This window comes from Gadus macrocephalus, chromosome 14 (assembly GCF_031168955.1).
Source record: "Gadus macrocephalus chromosome 14, ASM3116895v1".
In the NCBI taxonomy this organism is placed as follows: domain Eukaryota; kingdom Metazoa; phylum Chordata; class Actinopteri; order Gadiformes; family Gadidae; genus Gadus; species Gadus macrocephalus.
Genome location: NC_082395.1, coordinates 15,023,225 through 15,047,573, shown reverse-complemented (window position 1 = coordinate 15,047,573; position 24,349 = coordinate 15,023,225). Strand labels below are relative to the sequence as shown.

The 24,349-nt window shown below is 41.0% G+C and overlaps 1 protein-coding gene across 1 annotated transcript in view; it reads left to right on the top strand.

The window, feature by feature from the left end:
- The window catches only part of LOC132471544 (zinc finger protein 609-like), a 97,560-nt gene that overhangs the window by 52,847 nt on the left and 20,364 nt on the right, over positions 1-24,349 (top strand). The window contains exon 3 of the mRNA XM_060070656.1: positions 19,782-20,007. Within this exon, the coding sequence (XP_059926639.1) occupies positions 19,782-20,007 (226 nt within the window). The remainder of the gene's footprint in view (positions 1-19,781; positions 20,008-24,349) is intronic.

Here is a 24,349-nt window from a genome sequence, read left to right as displayed (position 1 = left end):
GTCCTCACTGTACATTCAAGAGTTTTTATTTATGTGTGATGTTAATATACAAATTAATTTGTGGCTTTTGAGATACAAGTCTTTTGAATGCTTGATCGAATTCCATAGTGTATGTATCTGCATTCAGTAGTTAGGTGGTTCATAGAAAATGCTGAGCATTACACAAAGGACACCTTTTATCTTGTACTGATCTTGCAAGCACTTTTACTGGTCAAAGCCCAAGACATGTAACGAGGGGCAGAGTGAATCATGCGTATTTGGATGGAAATATAGGTGGCTGAGCTTTTTATGGCTACCTCACAGATTGTTGTCAGCTTTTGCCTTTGGTGTAAGATAAGATTTATAACTATGGAGAGGGCTGGCGACTGAGAAATCCTTCGAGGCTCAGCTCAGCTTATCTGGATTTCTGCTCCCAGAGCAGCCTCTGTCCCTGACTGAGACCAAGTGGGTGACCTTGACAAGAATGTAGCTCATTATTGCAATAGATACCGCTGTTGTCAACTGACCTATGGTCTGAGTGGGAGTCTGAGCAAAGGGAGCCCAGAGGCAGGCATCACAGTCACCAGTATATTTAAACCTTTGGATGAAGGCTGCACAATATAGTACCCAGCCTTGGTGAAAGGCAAGATTTACCTATTGAAGCGTTGAGAGAAAAAACACAGCCTAGATTTTACTTCCAACTTGAGGCCTTTTATTTGGCTAATTGTATTGGCTTTGTAGTTCGTCAATGTTCTTTTTAATGGGGTCAATTTTTTTTGCATTAATTCTGACTTCCAGTTGCAGTTGTGTTTAGTTTACTTTCTTTAGCAGCTGACCTTTGGGAAAGCCATAAGCCGTCCTGGCTTAAGATGGATAAGGACATGGATGGAATAAAAAAGTTTAACTTTCCGCTTCTGATATCCTGTAAGTGCGGGGGAAACCCTGTCGAGGGGAACCCCAATGACAGCCCAGTACGCAATAGAGGGCTTCCCCCTTGGGAAAGATGATGGTCAATTGGGAGCTACTCTCACCAGTAATCATAACAGAAGCCAAAGCACTTTAGCAAAAATGATACTGAGATGGAATTACGAAATGGAGTATAACTGTACTGTATAATGTACAGTACATTTTCACAATGTTTCCTTTTGTTTTGTTTGAGGAAAAAAAAAACGCGTGCAAAGGCAAGCAAGCCACACAGCATGGCCGCCGTCCGCAATGTTTGTTAACGCAAGTGTCTTGGGGTAAATCGGAAAATTGCTATTACGATTTGCAAGAGCTCCGGACTGAAGAATCAGGACTAGATTGTTCGGGAATGGAAACGGTTACTTTCAACAGTTTTGGGCATGAAGTGTTTGGAATGCAACGATTTTGCAATAACAGCGCAGCACACACTTTTTTTAAATGTACCTTCACCTATCGTTGGGTGTGTGGTCTCTCATTTATAAATACGTTTATTAATTTGAAAAATTGTCCAGTGTGTGCCAGGCCCTTGATGAATGTAAAGGACAGCTAGGCTGAATTGTTGTGGTTGGTCTGTCGAGAGAAAAGATTAAACATTTTGAACTCCCAGCAGAATCAGTCCTTGTTCTGTTTTGCTTATTTGCAGGGACTATCGTGGAACTTTCTGAATTCAGCTGGCAATGAACATGGAACACATTTTTTGTTCATTAACATTTATATATTATCATCATAAGAAATGATTGCCTTTTAAGCTGAAATCTAATTTGAAAGGCCTTGATGTTTTGAAATTCAACTGGCACTTTGACCTATGCCTGGGTTTTGTTATTTCTGTTATTGCATTAAGGAATAAGCCCATCAAGCTGATAGTCTATTTGAATAGACTTTATGGTTTCAGTTCATAGTTAACGAGATGCTATTAAACAATCAGATTTAAAATATATATATATATAAATATACTCCCTTTGTGTTAATTCTACATTTTCATATCCATTATTACAAGCTTTAGTCGTAAGAATTAAAAAAGTGATTAGTCTCGATTAATCGCAACAAATTGTGTGATTTAGTTCTTTAACAGCCATAGCATATTTTTTTGTCAGATTTGTTAGCCTAAAGCAGAGTATAATGCACATATTTTTACAAAACAGTCTGAATATTAAGTGTTTATCTTTCATTTGGCAAATAGATGTTTCGATCACTTTGGCATCGTAGTCTCTGATTGATGTTTCTGAACCCTGCACACCACTAGGGCTGAACAATTTGGGGAAATAATCTAATTGTGATTATTAAGACAAAATTTGCGATTGCGATTTAGTATCTGATTTTTATTTTAAAGTTCCTTATCTTCTTTATCATTCACTAAACACAAGTAATAAATCATTCTATAGTAGGACCAACAAAACATTGGAAGCAGTCAACATATTAATGTTTCTTTCGTGTCGGCCAAGCTTATGTGTTGAGATGAATTGATGCATGAATTGATATTATGTCCTCTTTAATAGATAAATAAATACCAATCTTACTGTTCTCCAGTAAGTAACAGTCAATCACACATACTAAAGTGCAGAAATATCTAAAAGAACAAATATGGCTCTACCACTCAAATATGTCGATAAAAGTCATTGTAATATGTAAAAATGTAAAATGATCGACTTGACCAGATCTCAGCGGTGGTAGCGAAAAACTCTGACTGCATGTTTTCAATAGCTGTGGTAGGGCAGCCTAACCCAAACATGTGCGGGTTGGCATGCAGTACTGTTTATCCAGTGTCTTTACCAAAGCCATAAACCCAGCCATGGTCATGGTGTTGAGGGGCATATACTGTATTTCCCTATGAACTCTGCTATCGCTGTTCATATTGAGTTATGCTCTCGATCTTTTTGGTCGGTGATCGCGGCCGGGTGATATTTGGCTTAAGTGACACCCTGGCGGTCGGTTTTAGATTTATTTATTTACGTCAACATTTACAAGTCAAAGCGTAGCGAGGCAAGTTGGTTTGTTAATCTACTGCTCTCATTCACATGTAATAAGAGCAGAGGGCAGCGTCGCGTACACGTGAACCCCAAGTTGCCATTTGTTTCAGATTCCGACCCTCTGATTGGTTAGATTGTGTAACATTAATACAAACACTCTATATTTTTATTGCAGCCTTTGCGATTTGAAATTTTGGTTTATATTCCATTGTGATGTCTGTTTGAAGTTGATTAATCATTCATCCCTACACACTACACCCTGACCCCCCCTCCCCATTGTTCCTTTCAACGTGTCCTATCGCTCCCTCCTGTTTGCTCTGTTGGCATGGTCATAAAATATGGGGACATTACTTTCCTGTGCTAGTGGCAAAGGGCAGTTTTCACAGAACACTTTCACAGGACTGAGATTCCTCTATGGGTTAGGTAATGCCTTCGACTCATTTTTTTTGCATGAAAAATCCCTGATTCATGTATCCGACTATGTTGTGTAATGTTACTTTTGTATTTTGCAACTGAAAACATAAATTGCAAGCAATCATTGGACCGCTATGGTGATAAATCAGAAATATAGCCTTATTTTACATTCTTTGCCACCTTTTTATTTGTTGGATTCGTCCTGGTTTTGGTAATTTCATCATTAATTACTTATGGAGAGGCAGGCTTTACCACATCAGAGGAACCGTTCTGCTTCGATGGTTTGATATGCTTGTTAGTTTTACTTGGTATCCATTTTTGAGTGGATGCCTTGAAATATGTGTGACCTTCCAACATATTATCGTTGAGTTTCTACTGATGCAGGTTCATTTATAGCATTCATTGTTCAATCTTTTTTTGTCCTATTTAATATTTTCAATCTTCTCACCAGCTAGAAATTCTGATTTAAACTGGCCCGCAAGCTGCTATCAGCATTTTATCATTATTGTGTGTGGATATTGTTACCCGCCTCTTGTTTCTCGTGTTAAGTGCAAATTATTGTAAAACAAATTATTCTCCTAAAGGCAAGCCATTACTTTGATGCAATTAAGCAATGCATTGTAGCTCTCCTGAGCATCCTCTCTCTAATCGGACAGAAAGTGCTAGTAGCAGCAATAGCAAACAGGATTTTAGGGTGCTAATTTTTAGGCGTTAATGAAACTGAAGTTGCTTATGTATTAACTGCGGAGAGATAATGAATGTGCTGGATAGGGCTGGGTTCAAATAATCGTTTTCCGATCAAAAAACCAGAAATTTTCTAATATCAATTAATAAAATCCAATGATCGATCTTTTAATGTATGCCCTTGTGGAAGAGATTTCGCATGACACTTTGTCTTGACAGCTTTTCAACGATCACTCACTGAAGTACAGTTAGTGCCAGATTATTTTAATGAACCTATAAATGACGGGGAGGTAGACGGTAGAGCAGTTGTCTTGTAACCGAAAGGTTGCTAGTTCGATCCCCAGCTCCTCCTAGCTGAGTGTTGATGTGTCCCTGAGCAAGACACTTAACCCTAACTGCTCCTGACGAGCTGGCCTTGCATGGTTGACTCTGCCGCCGGTGTGTCAATAAGTGTATTAACTGATGTAAGTCGCTTTGGATAAAAGCGTCTGCTAAATGCCCTAAAAGTAAATGTAAGTAGGAGGATAATGTTTTTCGATTTAAATTAAATGGCGAGGGGAGGAGGAATTTCTCAAGTTAAGGAATCAAACATACTTGATGCATGATGATAAAGTATATTTAATTTCTAACAACAAAACAAAATCTAACAACAAGCTTCTTTGACAGTAGCGTCTTGGTTTAAGTTGATTTTGCAAATAGGATACTTTTTTGTCTTCATTTTCTGTAATTGCCACTAATTAGGTCACTCACCTAACTATTCTTCTTAGGTTTTTGTTCTTTCTTTCTTTCTTTATTATTCTCTACAAATGTTGGGTCCCAATTCCTTCCACAATCTGTCACCTAGAAACTCAATTCCACTTCTAAAATAGCTTCATTATATAATGCTTCATATTGGCTTGGAATCACATATGCTTCTATTTTTCTAAGTAAAATAAATTGTAGTTTTTTTTTAATATCCAACTTTTAAGACCTTACATTTTATAATGGAAGTCATTGGGAGGACAGTGAAGCCGTCTGCCCATTCTCTGACACTTTAACTACTTCAGACTTAGCAACTTGATACATTTTTAACCATTAAACTTTGTTCAAACATTTAACAAATCCATACACTTATATCGTCAAATATGTCTAAACAGAATTTTGAAATCATTTATACTTTTTGCCGGCATTGCAGTGCGTAACAAAGTCAATATTTAACCTAGAAAACACAATGTCAAGCTTAAACGGTTGCTATTTCTTGTTACACTGGTGCTAAAAGGATTAATCGCATCGAAATATGATTGTTATATTTCGGGTGTTTGTGTGTGGGGACCTCTTTTTATATGGCTATAGGCTAGGTGATTGCTACGTATCTGGTATACTACAAAACTTTATCTCCTTAATTATTTGTTTAACTTAACTTTATTTCTTATCAACCATTTTACATTTTTTAATGGTTTGCATTTTGCATTGTTTACTCCATTTAGACTTTTGAACTCTGTTTAAATCCTTCACTTGATTTAAGCCATTAAAAATTAAATTAAAATTAAATTTCTTTATGCCAAAGAATGTGGCTTTACTAAAACATATTTTCAACCTCACTTTGCATTACAGCACTGTCACCGAATTTTCTGCAGGAAATGCATTTTCTAGTTCTGATTTGAACTGCTTCACAATGACTTGTGAACTGCCTCACAACCCTCACAACACCTGTTATCCTCATAGGTAACAGCAGACGGACACCTCTACAGCCGCATCATCCTGGGCTGGTGGGGAGCCCTTTTTCTTTGTTTACCCTTCTTTTAATCCTTTTTCTGTATAGAACAGGTAGAACGCTATGTAGGCCTATAGCGTTTTTCTTGGACATTTACTGTGTAAAATAAGAAGTCTGGCTTAATTATTTCTGCTCTAAAGAGGTTGTTGGTAATGGCTGAATGATTTCATCACGGCTTTCTTTCCTCTCTTCATTATTCATGTGGTTTTGCTTTCCTCAAAGCCTACAATTCACACTTGAAACTGAAAGAGTTGCCTAGAAACTGAGCTGTAAGGATTATCCTGTTGATGCATTCTCGTTTTGTGATGACAATAAGCTTAAAAGAGAAAAAAGAAGAGTTGGGCTTTTATTGCAAACATTTTTGTAAAGGGAGTAGTATTTTGCTTTCAAAACGGTTCACTTGTTATTGATAAAATTACAACACAAACAGACTGATATAAACAGTATATTATTATTAGGAACATTTGTGACTCTTTTGTTTTCGAATAGCCTTTGACTGACTTCAAAGAAGCTGCAGCCTCCAGTTGTGTCTGAGTTATTGGACATTGATTTGATGCTAGTCATGGTCTTTTGACTTCAAAGTTTTAATGAATAGGATGCAGTTAACAACTTGTGACTGGGGATAGGATTGTATTCTGTTATTCAAATGATGAGATTATCTGACTAGTTTGAATTTAAATGAGGTCTCTTTTCAAGCAGACAATGAGCATTTTGACACCCGCGCCATACTTAAATTACAGAGAATAATCTGTTTACAGCGCTAATTTAATTAGAGCTCTAGTGATATGTTTAGAGGAAACCAGTTATGTCTCTTTAAGGAGGTGATGCAAAAGTCCTCATCTGTGTGACAGGTTGAGAGGACGCTGGTGCGTATGTTGCCGCTTCTCACGTCCGACTTTGCAGACTTTACTGGCTGCCTAAACGTGTTTATCTAATTAAACCTGTTTATCCAACAGGACGTTATATCATCTGCATTGTTGCGCAGCAAGTTGAGCTAGGATGCTAATAACAGAACACTGCTCCATAACCCTCTTCAAATACACTGCAGTGGTACTCAGGAATATCAACTCTAACATGTTAGACATCCCCAAGCTGCTATCATACTTGTGGATTTTACGATCCATGTGGACTCTAGCAGGGGTTCCCTTGCTGTTGATTTCCTATCACTGCTCGACTGCTTCAAAATGTAACAACATGTACAGCGCCCAACGCATGCCAAAGGGCACACCTTGGACCTGGTGTGCTGTGCTGGCACAACCTCCTTTCATCTCCATTGCATGGACCTGGCTCTTCACCATCTTTATGCTCCCCCTTTGCCGAATCATCCGTAGCCATGGACCCAGCTTCACTGCTATGCTGATGACACTCAAATGTACATCAGCACCAACCCCTCTTCTCAGCTCCCACCCATACAACTCAACAACTTCCTACAGGAAATTAAAACTTGGATGACCTCTAACCCCCTGAAACTCAACAGAAGCAAAACAGAGCTCATGGTGGTTGCCCCAGCACCACTTCTCAAGAAGGTTTGAGATCTTGCCCTGGTCATATATGGCTCTTCCACCTCCCCATCACCAGAAGTGCGGAACCTGGGCGTCATCCTGGACTCCACCCTCTCATTCCGGTCCCACATCAAGAGCATCACCAAATCTGCGTGCTGTCAGAGGAGGGGAAAGAGGAATAGTTGAGTGTCGTCAGCGTAGCAGTGATAGGAAAAACTGTTTGTTATTACAGAGCCCGATGATCTAGTATATAGGGAGAACAGAAGGGGTCCCAGTACAGAGCCTTGAGGGACACCAGTGTTGAAAGTGTGCGGTTTGGACAAGGAGCCATTCCATGTGACCTGATAGGTGCGATTCGTTGTTGAGGATGTGAGCCAGGATAGCGCAGTGTCAGTTCGGCGCGCGTGGCTTGGAGGATCTCGTGGTTCACGGTGTCAGAACGCGGACAGGTCGAGGAGAATTGGAACCGATGAGAGCGATGAGGCTCTGGCAGTATGGAGTGACTCATTCACTTCAAGGAGAGCTGTCTCCGTGGAGTGTGCAGTCTTAAAGCCTGAGTGATGAGGGTCAAGCAGATTGTTTTGTGAGAGATAGTTGGTTAGAGATGGCACGTTCCAGTGTTTTAGAAAGTAATGAGAAAAGATATATCGTCTGTAGTTCTGGATGTTGGTGGTGTCAAGGGTCGGTTTCTTAAGAAGTGGCCTTATTCTGGCAGTCTGAAGGACGCTGGAATAAGGGCTGAGGGGAGGGAGGACGGGTGGTTAAGGATGGTGAGAAATCGCTCGATAGGGCCTGGAGGATTGAGGAGGGGATCGGGTCAAGGGGGCAGGTGGGGGCGTGGTTAGACGCAACTATTCTGTTGACATCTTTGGAGCAGAGAGGTATAAAGTGAGTAAAAGCAGAGTTGGGGATAGAGGATGGTGGCAGGGGTAAAAAAAGAGCTGATGTCCTTCACCTTCTGGGTGAAGTATGTAACGGGGGGAGGGGTTTCCTGGGGTTCAGTTTGGTTTTAAACCAAACTGAACCGTGGGGTCACCTGGGTCTGATTGCTGCATTTACAACTGATGTAGGGCGGGAAACGCACCTGGTTAATAAAAACTCCAAATTAGCTAGGTGTGGAAACTCCTATATTTGTACTAATGGTATATCACTCTGGCCATTGATTTGTGATTTGGGGAAAACCATTGGCCAGATCCCTTAAGTGTATGCCTTATGGGATCATCATTTTTCCCTAACTTTCACAAATAAACTTGCAAATAAGAAAGGTTGTATGGTGGTTCAGTTAATTCATAACACTTTGCGATTCCTTTCGACTTGATCATGCGCCAATGGTTGATGGGCGCATGAATTTAGTTTCATCCCTTTCATTTGGCAGGTTTTTCCTTTAGCACTTTAAAATGTTGAATTCCCAAAGTCTTACAAAGCCTGAGATTGTCACAAGACTATTCTTTGCTTTAAATGCTCATTGTGAGTAGTCAAAACCAAAAGGTACCCACATGAAATTGTCTTACATACTTCAGTGATGCTGGTGCATACCGTTGGCCCTTGTAATATAGACAATCTCAATAGTTGTTTCAGCTTTGTTTTCTAAAACAGAATTGGAGGTCATAATGTAGATATTATTAAAATGTGGGTGGATACACTAACTCTGTTTGGGTCACATTGAGACTGCCGGTTTGGCTTACTTAAGTGAATCCGGCCTTTGAGTCTAGGAAGTATTAATGAGACCTGGGTTAAGACCTTGTTTTGTGGTTTGTATGCATATGATTAAGGCCATGCCACACTACCTTTTTTACATTTAGCTGGCATTCTCTGTTTTGCCCTTCTGTTCAGATTCACTTCTTTGGACAGAACATGTTTGACACAGCAAAGCATGGACATTGCCTAAATCGACCTTACAAGCGAAAAGTTACTAGGTTAACGGTTAAAGGTTTTAAACTGGTTTAAGGAGTTAATTTAAAGTTTGGATTGTTTAAATAAAATTATATATGACCACCGGTAGGGCTGCTCGATTATGGGAAAAATCATAATCACGATTATTTTGGTCAATATTGAAATCACGATTATTCAAACGATTATCTTTGAGTCTGAAAACGTGTTGTATTTATTCACCATGTCTCTCCCAAAAAAAACGTTGTAACTGAGAACTTTGAAATCACGCCTTAAAAAAATACACAAAATGGTCAAAAAGAAAATGTTCCAATCTAAAATGATATACAGATATGTGTCCAGCTGTTCTGACCTTTCTATAAATCATTAAAAAAATAATATAATAATAATAATTAACAAAAAATCGGATAACTCGATTATGTTAATTTTCGGATCGTTTGACGCTAAAATCGTAATCGCGATCAAAATTCGATTAATCGCCCAGCCCTAACCACCGGACTACTTTGAGGTTGTTTATTTTATTTTTTTTGTTTAGAAATTAGTTACCATATGATGGTTTGGCGCTTTCAAATAATGTATCAAGGTTATCCCACTTCAGGTTATGCTTCAAACTTTATTTTCAGTCATGCAAAGAGGGTCATATAACATATCATCCACATAAGTATAGCTGGGACAGATGTCTTGGTATGATTTCTTAATTCCAACTCAAATAAAGAAGTTCAAATGGAGGTAAATGGTTCCGGCATAACAGAAAGTGAGCATCTCTACCTTGTTTGGTGGAAGAGGAATTGCTAGCAGATCCCCTGAAATACAAGCAGAGATTCTGGCTCACCTGTCAGCACTGCAATGATTGCTCTCCATTTTTTCTGACAGCCAGTAAAACTAAATGTTTGCCTCACATATTGTACTTTTTCTTGCACAAATTGGAGTTTGAGAAGGCCAATTCAAAAGTCTCCAGTTTATATTTTCGATTTATTGAATTGAATTTATTATCAGACTCGGGTCCGTAAAATACACGTATAAGAACCGTCAAGCACAATACAACAGAAAAATATAGATCAATAGATCAGTGAACATATACAATTTAGGCAGTGCATTCTCAGCCTGGAGACCTAGCGGGAACAGCTCACAGTGGGTATTGATAGTGCCACCATGATACAATTTCCAGATTCTTCCAGATCTAGCATAAAATGAAACATTATGTTTCTTAAAAGTGATTTAAATGTTCTTACTCATGCAGTGACAACCATCTGGCTGGCACTTCCCCCTCTGGGAATTTTTAGGAGGATTCTCATCGCATCATTGTACGCAACCTGTGGCTTCTGCATACTAGATTTCTTATAGCTTACCCACAAGGGGGCCGTGTAAAGTGGTGTGCAACACGCTCTAAAAAAAGCCAGCACGCAAGTTCAACAAAAGCTGAACTTGCGTGCAATGGTGTTTGCCTGACCATATAATTTACAGCATTGTCTGTATATATTTTCTCATCTTCCTTCATTTGATCAGTTATAACATGGCCAAGCTATTTAATCTTTTTACAGACCTCAAGATTGTATCCAGATTTGGACGCAGGAACATGTAGCCATTTGCCCTGTTTGGTTCTACATTTTAAAACGGCACTCAAATCACACTATTAGTTCCTGAAGGCCTGCACTATTTGGATTAAGAACAAGGTCATCAGCATACATAAGGTGGTTCCCCAGCCTTTCACCAATCACACACCCAGTGTTACAGGCTCTCAGTTGCAGAGACAATTCATCCATATACAAATTAAATTAAATTGGGTAAAAGATCCCTCTCTGCCTGAAGCCATTGCAAACTCCAAAGGGGGGGGCGATATACCGCCTCCCCATTTGATCTGCATCTTCTGGTGTGCATACCAGTAGACCAGAACCCTCACAATATATAGATGTATAGAGTTCCCTGTGATTTAGGGCGCAGACAGTTCCTCTGCATCTCCTAGATCACACCATCTTTCAATGTCTTTGTTTAATACGACTTCATCAACTTCTCTCACATGATCAGCAGCTTGCGGATTTCACTTTCTCTCCAGTTAGAACTGCTTATGATGATATCACTGTGTTGTCTCTGTGGAGACAGCGCAGCAACACCTCTACCCAATTTTTGCAGTGCCTAATCTCAGCCGAGATTAGGTCCAAACCACATGCTTTATTGTTAGGCAAATGCATAACATCATATGTTATAATCCTGCGTTTTAATAATTATTGCTTCCACACACATCAGATTCATCCACATACGGATCACTTTTTATGCAGTTTAACAGGAATTATAATGCTGTCTCCATAATTCTGCAATACTGTCTGCACCAGAGTTGCCTTCAACAGTACATGGGAGGGATGGTTTACAACTGTTAAGAGCTGTTGCTGCTCAAAAATCAGTGACATTGTTGCACATCAAATTGTTGGCGATAGAGTCACCCCTCCATAGCTTGCTCGTTTCTGGATATAAAACGGACAGCATACTTAAATCTGGCTTTGGAAAGTTTTTTATGCTGAAGCTCAGGGCCTTGCCTATTTTTCCAGCAATGACCCAAAGTTTATAGGCCTTCGGAGCCTCAGTATGATACATTGCTACATGCTCATTCCAAGCAGGTCTAATGTTAGATTTTTTGTTTTGCTTATAAAGATTATAAAAAGGTTTCCCACCATCATAAAGGGGCCGCAACGACATCATCATACAAGGGACAGAGGTTTCTCTCTTATGCTCAATGCTCTTACAATTGGCTTCCTTACACAAAATAGCCACTTTAGGCAGATGAATGTTACTTAGATTTTTGTCAGTGTTATAATAAGCCAACAATCTTTGGTTAGTTTGTTATTATTAACAGTAAAGGCAAGGGATATATGGTCTTTCACTTCTACCCCATATTAAACACTCATATTCCCCAATGCTACATGCACATAAGCTGTACTAACACAATGGTCAAGCAATGATGTAGTGTGCCAGGCCTCACAAAAAAAGCATTGTTTTAAAAGTATTGATAAAAGCCGGTCTGTTAAAGATGAACTGAACTGAAATAATCAACGATGATATCGTGTTAGTTATGACCATTCTAAAAAAAAATTACACTAAAAATCGATATATAGCTTTTCTTTTAGCAACAAAAGAAAATGCGTCTTTTAGTATTAGAGCGCCGATGACGTCACTGGCATGGTAGGATTAGGTAGTTGCTGGAGACACGCAAACGTCTTCTACACTCTGCCAGGAAGATAATGATTTTAATATGGCTGGTTACGTGTTTGAGCATTTGAGGGACATGCCTGTAGTGCCCGACTGCCACCCGGTGTAGAGGGATCAATTTCAGGGTTCAGCTCCACCTTCAGATCGTGTGGGTGTAACTGGTGTGGGTGCTGCCGGAGCATGGACACTGCCATTGAATCAGTCTGCTGCCGAGAGGTCCCGGTCAACCTTGACCATCTAATGGTGGGATTAGGTTGCATAACCATGCATAGGGCATTTCGGATGCTGTGCGGAGAGAGAGAGGTTTTGGAAGTGGCCATGCTCTCTCTAACGCCTCGTGCCCACTGCCTCCGTCCGTTGACTGATCCCCATTGACTTTGAATGGGAACGGATGCGCAATGCATTGTGGAGCCGTGCGCTCCTTCAAAAAGTTGAAAAATTTCAACTTTTTCAGCGACGGATCCGTCATCCAATCAGGCTACTCGGGCTCTGACGACCCTGGAAAGCTCCCCCATCTGTCAGCCAGGCGTTCCGACGTCCTTTGAAACCACCCTGGGACCATGGAACTATTAAAGAACATGGTTTATTATCTGCCTAATAACATGGTTATTAAAGACATGGTTTCACAAAAAAATCGGCTCCAGGTGGACGGGACCTAGTTAGATGCACTTTGGGAGATACACCCGCGGATGAGCATAAATGCGAGGCGGATTCACGAGTGTCACGTTTACTTTAGGTGGATGTTGGAGGTTTACTTTCTGGTAGATGTTGATGGATATTGCATAGATACATCTTACTATGAAACTACTCCTTCGAGTTTAACTCCCTCTGCATCAGCAATCGGCTAGTCGGCGAACATCAGGGTGAGTAGAAAGGGACATTTGTGGAACTTCTGTTTACAGACCCGTCGTGGTATAATTAGCATCTTGGAAACCTAGATCTGTGATATCGTCTGAGTAATAGTTTAGTAATAGTTATATACACTGGTCGGAGTGCTAGCTTGTGGAGATTGACATGACAGGGGCTGATTGACATCGGAGGGTTAGTCAGTTGACTAGCTGGTTTCCTATTCAAAGGTAGCCTTTGGAAATGTATGATTACCCCAGCTGCCTTGGCCCTATACAATTCATCACTGCAGCCAGGGGCAATGCAATAAGATGATCCTCCTGTAGACCTGGTTGTTTGCTTTTCCGTAGCCATTTCAGCGAGCCTCAGAGCCTGACTCATTACCTGCTATGGTTGCTAGAGCCACAGAGTAGGAGTAGGTTACCATGCCAGTGACGTAGCTGATTGTTGAAATCCAACATGGCGGCGCCCTGTAACACTTTCACCGTACAATTTAATCCCTTATAGCAAGTTCAGCCCTTTTTAGTTGTTGTACCAATGAGAAGGCAGACAATACATCTGTTATATCAACTAAACTTCAAATTTCAGTTCAGTTCATCTTTAAGATATTCATCGTAATTTTCACGAGACCTTTCACAAGGGCGTAAAGACATTTAGGATAACAAAACTATTATCTTTATATGTATATTGGACATTTTCTGACAGGTGACTACCCTGTTAAGTTTTCCTTACACAGAAAGCATCTCTGCATCGAGGTCTGGGGAAAACCTAGTACCAAACACACTCAATAGTGTGTTTGGTGGAGTCTTCACCGTCTTTATAGTACTCGTATCACAAGTCCCGACGATAGATACAGGACCAGACCTCTTTCGCACGCTGACAGTAGCACGCACCCCAGAATCTGCAGCGATGTTCAGCCATAGTTTCTGACGAGGCCGCCCATGTTTTACAAATTTACTCCATCGCGGAGAGCCAGTGGTGAACACTGTCCCAGCTGGGTATTTTCCCAACGTTGAGGCCAACGACTGTCACTCCAGTCTCCTCACATCTCAACCGGGTGCTCAGGTCCGGGGTAGATCCCCGAGCCAGCCATGCCAGCAGCTCCATCCAGGCCGCAGTTATCACCTCCCACTCCCTGCTCCTCAAGGAGGTTAACCCGGGCCAGGCATGAAGCGGCTCTGGGCCCTTGAGTGCTCAATGAGGCAGCCCCCGAACGGCTCGTCAGGCCGGCACTCCAGTGCAGTCACTCAGTGGTTGATTTCCTCAGCTACGGTCCGAACCTGCTCGCAGACACCCGCCTGGAGCTGAGTTACGTGTCTCAGTGCACCCACCTCAGCCCACAGCTGATCCACCCTCCGTAGCAGGCATGTGACATCCAAGCTGGAGTATGTCATTGGTGGCAGTTCATCGTCATAGTGAAAGGAGGAATGTTCTCTCCGCATTCATACAGCACTTTAAGGCAGAGTTTTATATTGTTGGAATCTTTGTGCTGTCCTTTATAACCAACGCACCGCTGTGTAGTAGCGGTGCATAACTCAAACAAAACTTTCTTAGTTTTAGACTCAGAGTGAAACGTGTTTGCTGCCATTAACTCATCCTGGCTTAGTCTTAATCTAGTTAGCTAGGAAATTAAGCAGTTCATCCTCCTCAATTATCCTGCCATCAGTCGTCTTGTATATCTCCGGTTTTATTTGAGACCGTATTAAAGTCGGCGCTGTACTACAAGACCGCACCTGCAGTGTCTGTCATGACTTCCAAGTGACAGCGGAGTGCAGAGATCTGTGTGTATTTCTTTGTGTCACTGTATGATTATTATATATCGGGCGTTTCTGTGTGGGGACCCCGTTTATATGGCTAGAGGCTAGCTGATTCTTACATATCCGATGTACTTACGGTAGACACACAGCTCAGCTCAGCTATACTATATTTTATCTCAAATATATTCAAACTTTATTACTTAAACTATTTGTAATTTTCCATTTTTTACTCCATTTAGACTTTTGAACTCTGTTTAAATCTTTTCACTTGATTTAAGCTACTGGTAGATTTTTTTTCAACTGTTCTTTACGTTTTAAACTATGTGGCTTTAGAAAATATTTCAACCTCGCTTTGCATTACAGCACTCACCGCATTTTCTGCAGGAAATGCATTTTATAGTTCCGTTTATTTTATTATCATGGACCAACCCCTTTCGGGGGTAGAAAATGTTGGGTTTCAACGCTTTTTCATTTGAGTGAGATGTTTTTAGGGTGGTAATTGGCCATCATGAGCAAGTGCTTTCATATATTTTATAATTATTTGTTCAAGGGTAAAACAAAGTACAGTATCTGACTGATATCGTTATCGGCAATTTGCCAAAGCTGCAGTATCGGTATCGGAAGTGAAAAAAATTTATGGACATCCCCTACTGTATTGTTAGGAATTTATCCTTTTTAATATTCTTCCTGCTTTATATGCTACAAGTGCTTACCATTAGCCTGGTTCTACCAGACTCTCGTACTTCACTTCATTTCATTTCATTTGTACAGAGAGTCTGGACCTAATCAATTGACAAACGTTAACTCACTTGAAGGCGGGTGTCTGTTGAAGTTTAAAATGATTGAATCTGCCCAGTGCCACTCTGGATCTGCCATAACCAATTGCTAACGTTTGGTTGTGACGTATGTCATGCGCCGGGAATCACGCGCAGGTTGTACACAAACCAAACACCTTGCGCGTCTGCACGAAAATGTCCGTCAACGACAGCTGCAGGTTTTGTTCGTCGAATTTAATTGATCGGGGAAAAATTGCACATTGTAAATCAATATTTTATAGTAAGGCCAGAGATGATGTATGCAGTCAACTTTCGAAGCTGGGTCTAATCGTTGACAACACGCCGCTTTCGGCGCACGACTTTATCATCATTGTTCTCAGACACGCCCTCTGTTCGCTGATTGGGCGCACGCTGTGGTAGCGCAGAAAACCAAATTACATACAGCAAGTCCAGACCTAGTACTGAAGGGAAATTCAAATTGAGCGGAAGTACTTACCATTGGTTTAAGAAAACAATGAACAGAACATATTGACTTGAAGGAAACCCTTAAACCCATATAACCTTCCAAAATGTGCATTTTCAGAATTGTTTTATGGCAGACCCTATGGCTCCAATCTGGATACATTTTGGAGAACTTCATTGACCCATGTGCCTTTTACTCCACCAAGTTTGATCTAGATTTGGTGAAGTTTACCCCGCCTATTGCTGTTAAGTAAAATTTGGACCATTTATAGCCTCTGGCCATGTTGTTTTTCAAATTGAGTTTGTCTTACTTGAACAGTCACCAAGTTGGTCTCGCTGAAATCAAACATTCGGCCTATGAACTGTGGTAATCTTAGTCAAAGGCCACCCCATTTTGATGCCATATCCTAATTTAAAATTGTTGGATATCATCTTGTTCAGAATTTCATCCTGAATAACTTTTGATTTGGACTCATGATCATAGTAGTCCATCTTGATGTTGATTTAAGCATACGTTTTTACGTGTTTTAAAACACACTCTTTTTAGAAAATAATAGCTCCTAAGGGCTTTATTTTTTTTGTTTAAAGACTTCCCTTATTGTCAGATTGAAGAAATTGGTTCTTAAAATATATGTGCTAAAGGATTTTGTTTTAAGTTAAAAAAAACTAGGATCCTTCGAGAATTGAGTGTTTTTAACCGATTTAACTGAAAATGTATCCAGGCTGAAGTCATAAGTTCATGGGTCATTTGTTCGCCATGGGAATATGCACATGTGTGCAAAGTTTCATGTCTAATGCCGCTTTTCCACTGCATGGTACCAGCTCGACACGACTCGACTCAGCTCGCATTTTTTGCGTTTCCACCGCGGTACCATGGTATCTGGTACCTGAAGTGGCTGCTTTTTCTAGTACCTACTCGCTCTAGGTTCCAAGCGAGCTGAGCCGATGCTAAAAGGTGACGTCGGCAGACGGCCGGCGACTGATTGGCCAGAGAGTGTGACGAAGTCACGAGAGCGACATGGCAACCATGCTGGTAACATCCATAGCAGCGCCGCAGCCAACATGTTCCACTTCTCCAACTTCTTCAACATGCCAGCTAATAATAGTAATGTGATCGATGTCCTCCATTGTTGTTATGTGGGTTCTGTCCATGTGTGGGTTGCGTATGTGTTGTTTGCGTCGCGTACACAAATACGTCACGGCCCTTTCGCGCAGCCGACCCCGCCCACGTCCAGGAGGTACTATTTGCGGTGGAAAAGCACCCGTGCTGCTACCGTGTCGAGTCGTGTCGTGTCGAGTCGTGTCGAGTCGAGCTACATGTGCGGTGGAAAAGCGGCATAAGTCACAGGGGCGAGTTATGCTTGTTCAAAGTTTGCACTTTTGGACAATTGATATAGCCCCCCCCTATCGCCCAATCAGTGTACATTTTTCTTCTCTTCTTGTCATTAATATTTTGTCAGCCTTTACAGCTGTAGAAAGTTTCATATAAAGCGACACAGCAGTTTTTGTTGTGTATGTCAATCTGGCAGAATAATAATAATACTAACGATTACAATTGGTTCCCTAGCATTTTGTGCTTGGCCCCTAGTAATTATTGTGGTTACTAGTTTGATCTTAGAGAGTGAGTGTAGAGAGTGAGTGTAGAGAGTGTAGACTCTAAACCAGGGGTGCCCAACCTTTTTTGACCCAAGATCTACTTTTCAACTAGCCAACCTCCCGAGATCTACCAGCCTAGTGTCAACATTGCAAACCTACCTTCAAGCGGGGGGGGGGGGAACCTACGGACTTCAGTGGGGGTTTCATTCCGTCTGCGCACGGCACCTTCTCAACAATAATCAATAATCTTCCTCCCACTCAGGGTGAAAATGGTAGGTCTTAGCTTTCCCCTCAGCCATGCCAACGTTTAGGAGTGCGTAACTACTGTTGACGGCTTTCAACTGCTGTTGACAGCGCATGCACTACCGCGCGTATATGTCCCGCGCAAATTTTATTTTATTTAAATTTTTTTTTAAAAAAAACCTTCACCCCTCGCGGTCGACTTGGGATCTGTCGGCGGCCTACTGGTAGACCGCGATCGACTGGTTGGGCACCCCTGCTCTAAACTCTCCCCAGGCAATGCAGACATCCTAAATTTAAAGTTGTATGTCAAGGTCTGCTGTGCTTCCTTTGGACACAGGTTTTTTATTTACTATCCATGTTAAAAAGAAGGAATAATGTCTCGGGTGCACTTTATTTTGTTTTAAAATATTTTAAGATTTTAATTTATACTTTGGAAGGACATCTGGAGTTAAGTTTTTTTTTTTATATTTAGCTTGCTTAAAGGAAGCAGGATTATTACCTAATTGTTCACTTATTTTGTTTTTAGACATTTGAAGATTTTATTTAAAGTCACATTTGTATTGTTATCTTTTTTGTTGTTGGTGATCCGAAAATTATCCGACCCGTGACGCAATCCAAACCATGAGTTTTGTGATCTGTTGCACCCCTAATCACAATACCACCATCAACCTGACATGTGATGAACCAGATTCTTTGTATTTTTCATTTGTTAGGTAGGCATTCAAATCCAATTCGGGTTCAAGACTCACTTGATGAAAAAAGTAAAACCCACTATTTGCTCCGACACCACATGCCTATTTATAAAAACTTGATGACAATTTAGTGGTACACCTAAAGTCAAAGGTTGAGGACAACTGTTCTAGAATAAATTAGTACAACTAGACAGTCAATACTGACCGTGCACTACCTTGTTTACAATGTAGCTTGTTGTGGCGCCCTCTCCTCTTTGCGCCACGTTGTGCCACGACTAATTTTCACACGACTGTCCGACAAAAGCACGTAAAAAGTATGCTGGAGGTGGAGAACACACATAAAAATGCCGATGCATTTACACATTCTGCATCTGGATTAGGGAGAAGGAATCCGACTGGTCCGCAGATCAATGTGTATCATGCTTGATATCCATGATTGATTACTTTCACCGGCGCTTTCCCCCCCCTTTTTTCATTCAACGCTGTACCCCGCCCCAGACCTTTTTGTCCAATGATTGAACGTTCTTTGCACACATGTGGGTTTGTTGTCATATTCAGGGACTGTTGCGAAAATTGTAATGTGAAAAAGAACCGCACCAAACCAAATAATAAACATTGTATTTTGGTCCGGACCGGAAAGAGAGCCAACTAAAGGACTTTCCTGGTGTGAATACGCCCTTAATAACGGGTTTATCTGCCAAGGCTTTGGGAGAGCAAAGAAAAGGGGTGTGGGGGGGGGGTTTGAATAAACCGCAGAGCTTGCCGAGACCAGTTGACCCCAACCTTCTGCATCACATCCCTCTGTGGAAGGTTAAAGAAAGAGTTATCTACATGGCAGCCGCTGCAGCACTATGCTGACCGAGCCGCATCGGTTTACCCTTAATGGCCGGCGGAATGCCACACTGTATCTCATGCAGCTCGACAGAAAATGTAGTCACTTCCTATACCCACGGCATCCGCTTCCTCTGTATCTGCCGACATCTGCTCTGCTGCTCTGTTTATCTAGTGGTTTCTGAAGTGTCTCTTGTCTTTCCCCCTCTGCTCTCTGCTCTACAGATGGAGTCTCCGGTGTCCACGCCAGCCCCTCCCCCACTTCATCTCCTACCCGCAGTGGGTAACAGCGAGATATCCTCGCCGTGTGAGCAAATAATGGTCCGCACGCGCTCTGTGGCAGTGAACACGTCTGACGTGGCGCTGGCCACAGAGCCCGAGTGCCTGGGCCCATGCGAGCCAGGTACCAGCGTTAATCTGGAAGGCATTGTGTGGCAGGAAACTGAAGACGGTAAGTGATGTGGTCTCACCCCATGTGCTGTTTACACTTCTGAGCCATTCCTGCTACAGATACCAGAGCACACCATCTGGGCCACTCTTGGAGCATAAGTTAAAACAGCTCTGACCAAATAACTTTTTATTTAGTTTTTTTTCATGGAATTTTTGTATTGATAAATGAAGTACTCTGTATTCTAAATGAAGCCATAAGGTAGGCTACAACAAACTCTGTGAATGAATTGCTATTTCTCAGTCTTTCTTAATGAAGCATTTCCACTGTTGAATGTGAATATGCTTAGCTGCCTCTGGGAATGGTGTGGAGCCCTCATTTACACAGAATGCATGCAGCATGCTCTAGTAGTATCTGGCGGTAATTTCTTAGGTGGCCCTATGTCTGTTTTCCTTAGGCATACACAGACAGGAGCTTGTTGCACCCAGATAGCAGCACTTTGTCACTCAGGATACAGAGTAGGACGGCTTTTAAATCCTTCTGGCAGTTCCTTCTGTAGCACAGTCCAATTGAAAGTTGATAGACGCTCTGGCCATTCCTACCTTTGACCGAAAAAATTGATACAAATAGGATGTATCGCTACCATTACCACAACGCTACCATTTTGTTTTCCTAGGCCTTGAGTCAGCGCCCTTGTTTTCCACCATGAATGTGAAATGATGCACACTGCTAATCTACAAAGCAGCTTGCATTCAATCGCCCGGTAGGCGTACAGAGCACAAACCGCCCACACATCCACGGCAGCACTTGGCGGTTCACAGGAAGTGAATAGGAAAAAGGCCCTTGCCTCATTGGCATTCCCAAAGTGCACCATCCATGCTATTGGTGTGGCCTTTTTGCTGTTGTTGGTTTTTTTCTCCTTCCCCTCTTTGATTTTGTTCCCTGCCTCAGGCAGTGTCTGATTTAGACCGGTCCTTTTCTACACGGCTGCTCCTCTCCGTTCCCTGACAGCCAGCCACTCATCCTCCATCCCTCGACAAGCAAGGCTAAGAGATGGCAACGCAGGGGCTAGGATGCTAGCAGGGGGTTGGGGGACCAGAGGGAGGGTAAGGATAGGCGGAGTGACAGGGGGTTAGATGGACAAGGCCTGTTCTGTTGGTGACACAATGCCCTACTCTTTCAAACCCCGTGAACTTAAACGTGACACAGCTCACCCGGTCTGACACAACTATCACTGTGACAGGCGTGTTGCTTGTCCTTAACTTCAATGAATTGCAAAGTTTGTTATTCAAAAAGCATAACGATCACACTGCTTACAGCGTTTACAGTAGTGCTCTTGTGCCGGGCGATGTTTCCGTTCTGCCATTAAATACAAACACTTATTTTGCAATCAAACAACGAGACAGGGTTTACATGAAGCTGTAAATATCTGTCTATTCGGTGTTTCCCCTAGGATGGAGCAGCGGAGGTGAAACGTTTATTTTTTGTGCTCGCAAAGCGCACCCTGCAGAGAGGTTTCTATGTGTCTGCCAGCATCAGAAGGGTGTACATACAGTACATTTGTGCCCAATAATGAGCAGGGGAAATTTGGAGAGATTGAACATAATACAAGTATAATCTTGAAAACAATTTATTTAAAAAATATATAGATAGACACAAATACTAAAACAATCGAAAAGGTCTGTGCCTCCAATCAATGCATCTTTCCACTCCCTCCCCTCTCCCCATCACAAAGGTTGTAGTAGGACCATAAAGTGGCCATGCCTCTATTGAACAAGTTTTGGGGCTCTAGAGTCGATAATGGCAACACTACTGAAATTGATGCTTAAAGACAATGTATATTGACATTTTTGCTAAAGAGAAATTCCTTAAAAATAAGTAGAGATATATTTTTCAAAACTAAAGGTTGCAGTAAGACCATAAAGAGCCCATGCCTATATGGAAAACGTTTTGGGGCTCTAGAGTCAATAATGGCAACGCTATTGAAATTGTTCCTAATGAAATCCTCAAAAATGAGATGAGATATATTTTTCAAAATTGAAGGTTGTAGTAGGACCATAAAGAGGCCATGCCTCTATGGAACGAATTTTGGGGGTCTAGTCAATAATGATGACGCTATTGAAGTTGTTGCTAGATAGAAAATCCTCAAAAATAAGAAGAGATATATTTTTTCAAAACTAAAGGTTGTAGGAGGACCATAAAGAGACCATACCTCTATGGAAGAAATTGTGGGGCTCTAGAGTCAATAATGGCGACGCTATTGAAATTTTCAATTGTGGTTCTTTTCAGTTTTGCGCTTTGCAGATGGTCCCTAAACTCGCGGCTGAGAGCCGACAGCTCATAGAAGCCAATTTATTTCACCGTTCGCTAAAGACGGCTCGTTTGGATGAAAACAATGTTGTAGCTGGTTCTCTAGGTTACTACATTTAGCTAGAGGTGTCAATTGTGTCGCAACGATATTTCACTGATGATCTATTGAACCGCAAACTCTGAATCTGCCAATTTATTTCCTAAGTTCCTCTCCGTTTATACAGTAGCTTTGCTTTACTCACAGGTGTGTGAATTGACATCGATATGAAGCGTCGGTAGCACAAAATAATATAACATTCGTTTTTTAAAGAGATAAGACGGAGGTCTCCTCTCCTTTTATATGCTTTATTTTGCGTAGCGCAAAATAATACAACATTCGTATTTTAAAGAGATAAGCTGAAGCTGTCCTCTCCTCTTGTTAAAAAATAATAATAATTCAGCAGCGGCGGTCATATTTCAGCAGCTGCTAGGTGCATGTAGGGGAAACACTGCTATTTAAACCAGTTGGCTTAGATATTTCACTATTGTGCCATTTTGATACTTCGAATTAATAGAGGGAAAATAATGTTTTACCCAAAATAAGGTGTAAAATGTTTTATATTTAACTGATGCTATTAATTAAGTCGATGTTTGCTCAAACCATTGAACTGAAACTGATTTTTGGTACATTGGATGTAAAAACAGCTGGTCAAAGCTGTAATTTGATGGCAAATTACGACTGTAGACATCAACTATAGTATAGTATATAGTATAACTCTAGTATAATTGTCAGAATTTCACAGACTCATCTTAACAAACAAAAACACAATATAACGTCTGGTACAACTTTAAATGAAAAGTTGGCAGACAGACTTAACAGCTGCGTTGCAGAAGGGTTCATGTGAGTACGGAAAATGTAAGCAAGGTTATCGCCACCTGATTTGGGCAATTATTTTAACCTAATCTCAAGCACACTAAACAATTTCAGTACCAGACGGTTTCTTACAGTTGCTTGCTGTTGATATGGTCGCTGATGAGATGGCTGTCAACTTTCCAAAGAGTCATCAACGATTATCTGGCATGCTGGTGTTAGAAATGCTAATATATAATCAAGTTAATAAAACACTTCAGTAGGCTATAATTTTTGTTATTTAGTATTTTGCACTGCACATTGACCTGGGTGAAAACTGGATTTTGATAAGCTGGATGGGTGTTGAAACTATAACCACAGGGCTATGACGTAGTCGTAACATTACAGCACAGCCCGCCTCTTTAAAATAGTTTGCAACATTTCCTAAACCTCACGCCAGCTGGCCAGTGTTCTATGAGCTAAAACAACCCTGTTAACCGATTAAGGGCTAGTAGTTCTGAGATCTTCTGGTCTACTGGCACAGGGATTAAATTGTGTGAGCTAAAGTTTCAATTTTTAGACAGAATTGAATCACCACCCTAATATTTTAATGATTCACATATGGCCATGGTATATCCGCACACTTCCTTATGGATTATTATCCATTATTTATACCATGGCCAGTGAAAATTTTAGTGTTGATAGGTGTGTATTATTTTCCGATACCAACACTGCTAGAGTCTCATCAGTGTTCTACACCAATGCGCAACAATTCCTTAACTCGCATCAACTGGCCAAGTTTTTTTTTTTGCTAAAATAACCTTTTAACTCACAACAAGCATTCAAGCAACAAGCATTTAACCAAAATAAAGAAACTATATCAATGCAACTGCAGTCATCCTCAAAATGAATGTTACTATTTTTGTTTGCCTCGTCACATCTTCTGGCCAACTGCTAGGGTGCTACTATCTTAAACATGCATGGTACATTTGCGTAAACTGTTATTCAATGTTTTATGAAGAAAATCTATCTTTGTTAAAACAAATTCAAATAACAAAAAGTTTTTGTGCATATGCGACTATGTTTAGAATGCTTTTGAGTTGCCAGGTCTTTTCTATTAACTGGAGTCGTAAGGGGGAGGGGAGGTTCTTACTCCATATGAAACTCCTGTTAACTATGGCGCTTTGCTGAATCCGTTCCAGGCATTACTGAGACTCATGTATGTTTTATATAGGACCATTTGTGTTTACAGGAGCACAACAAATT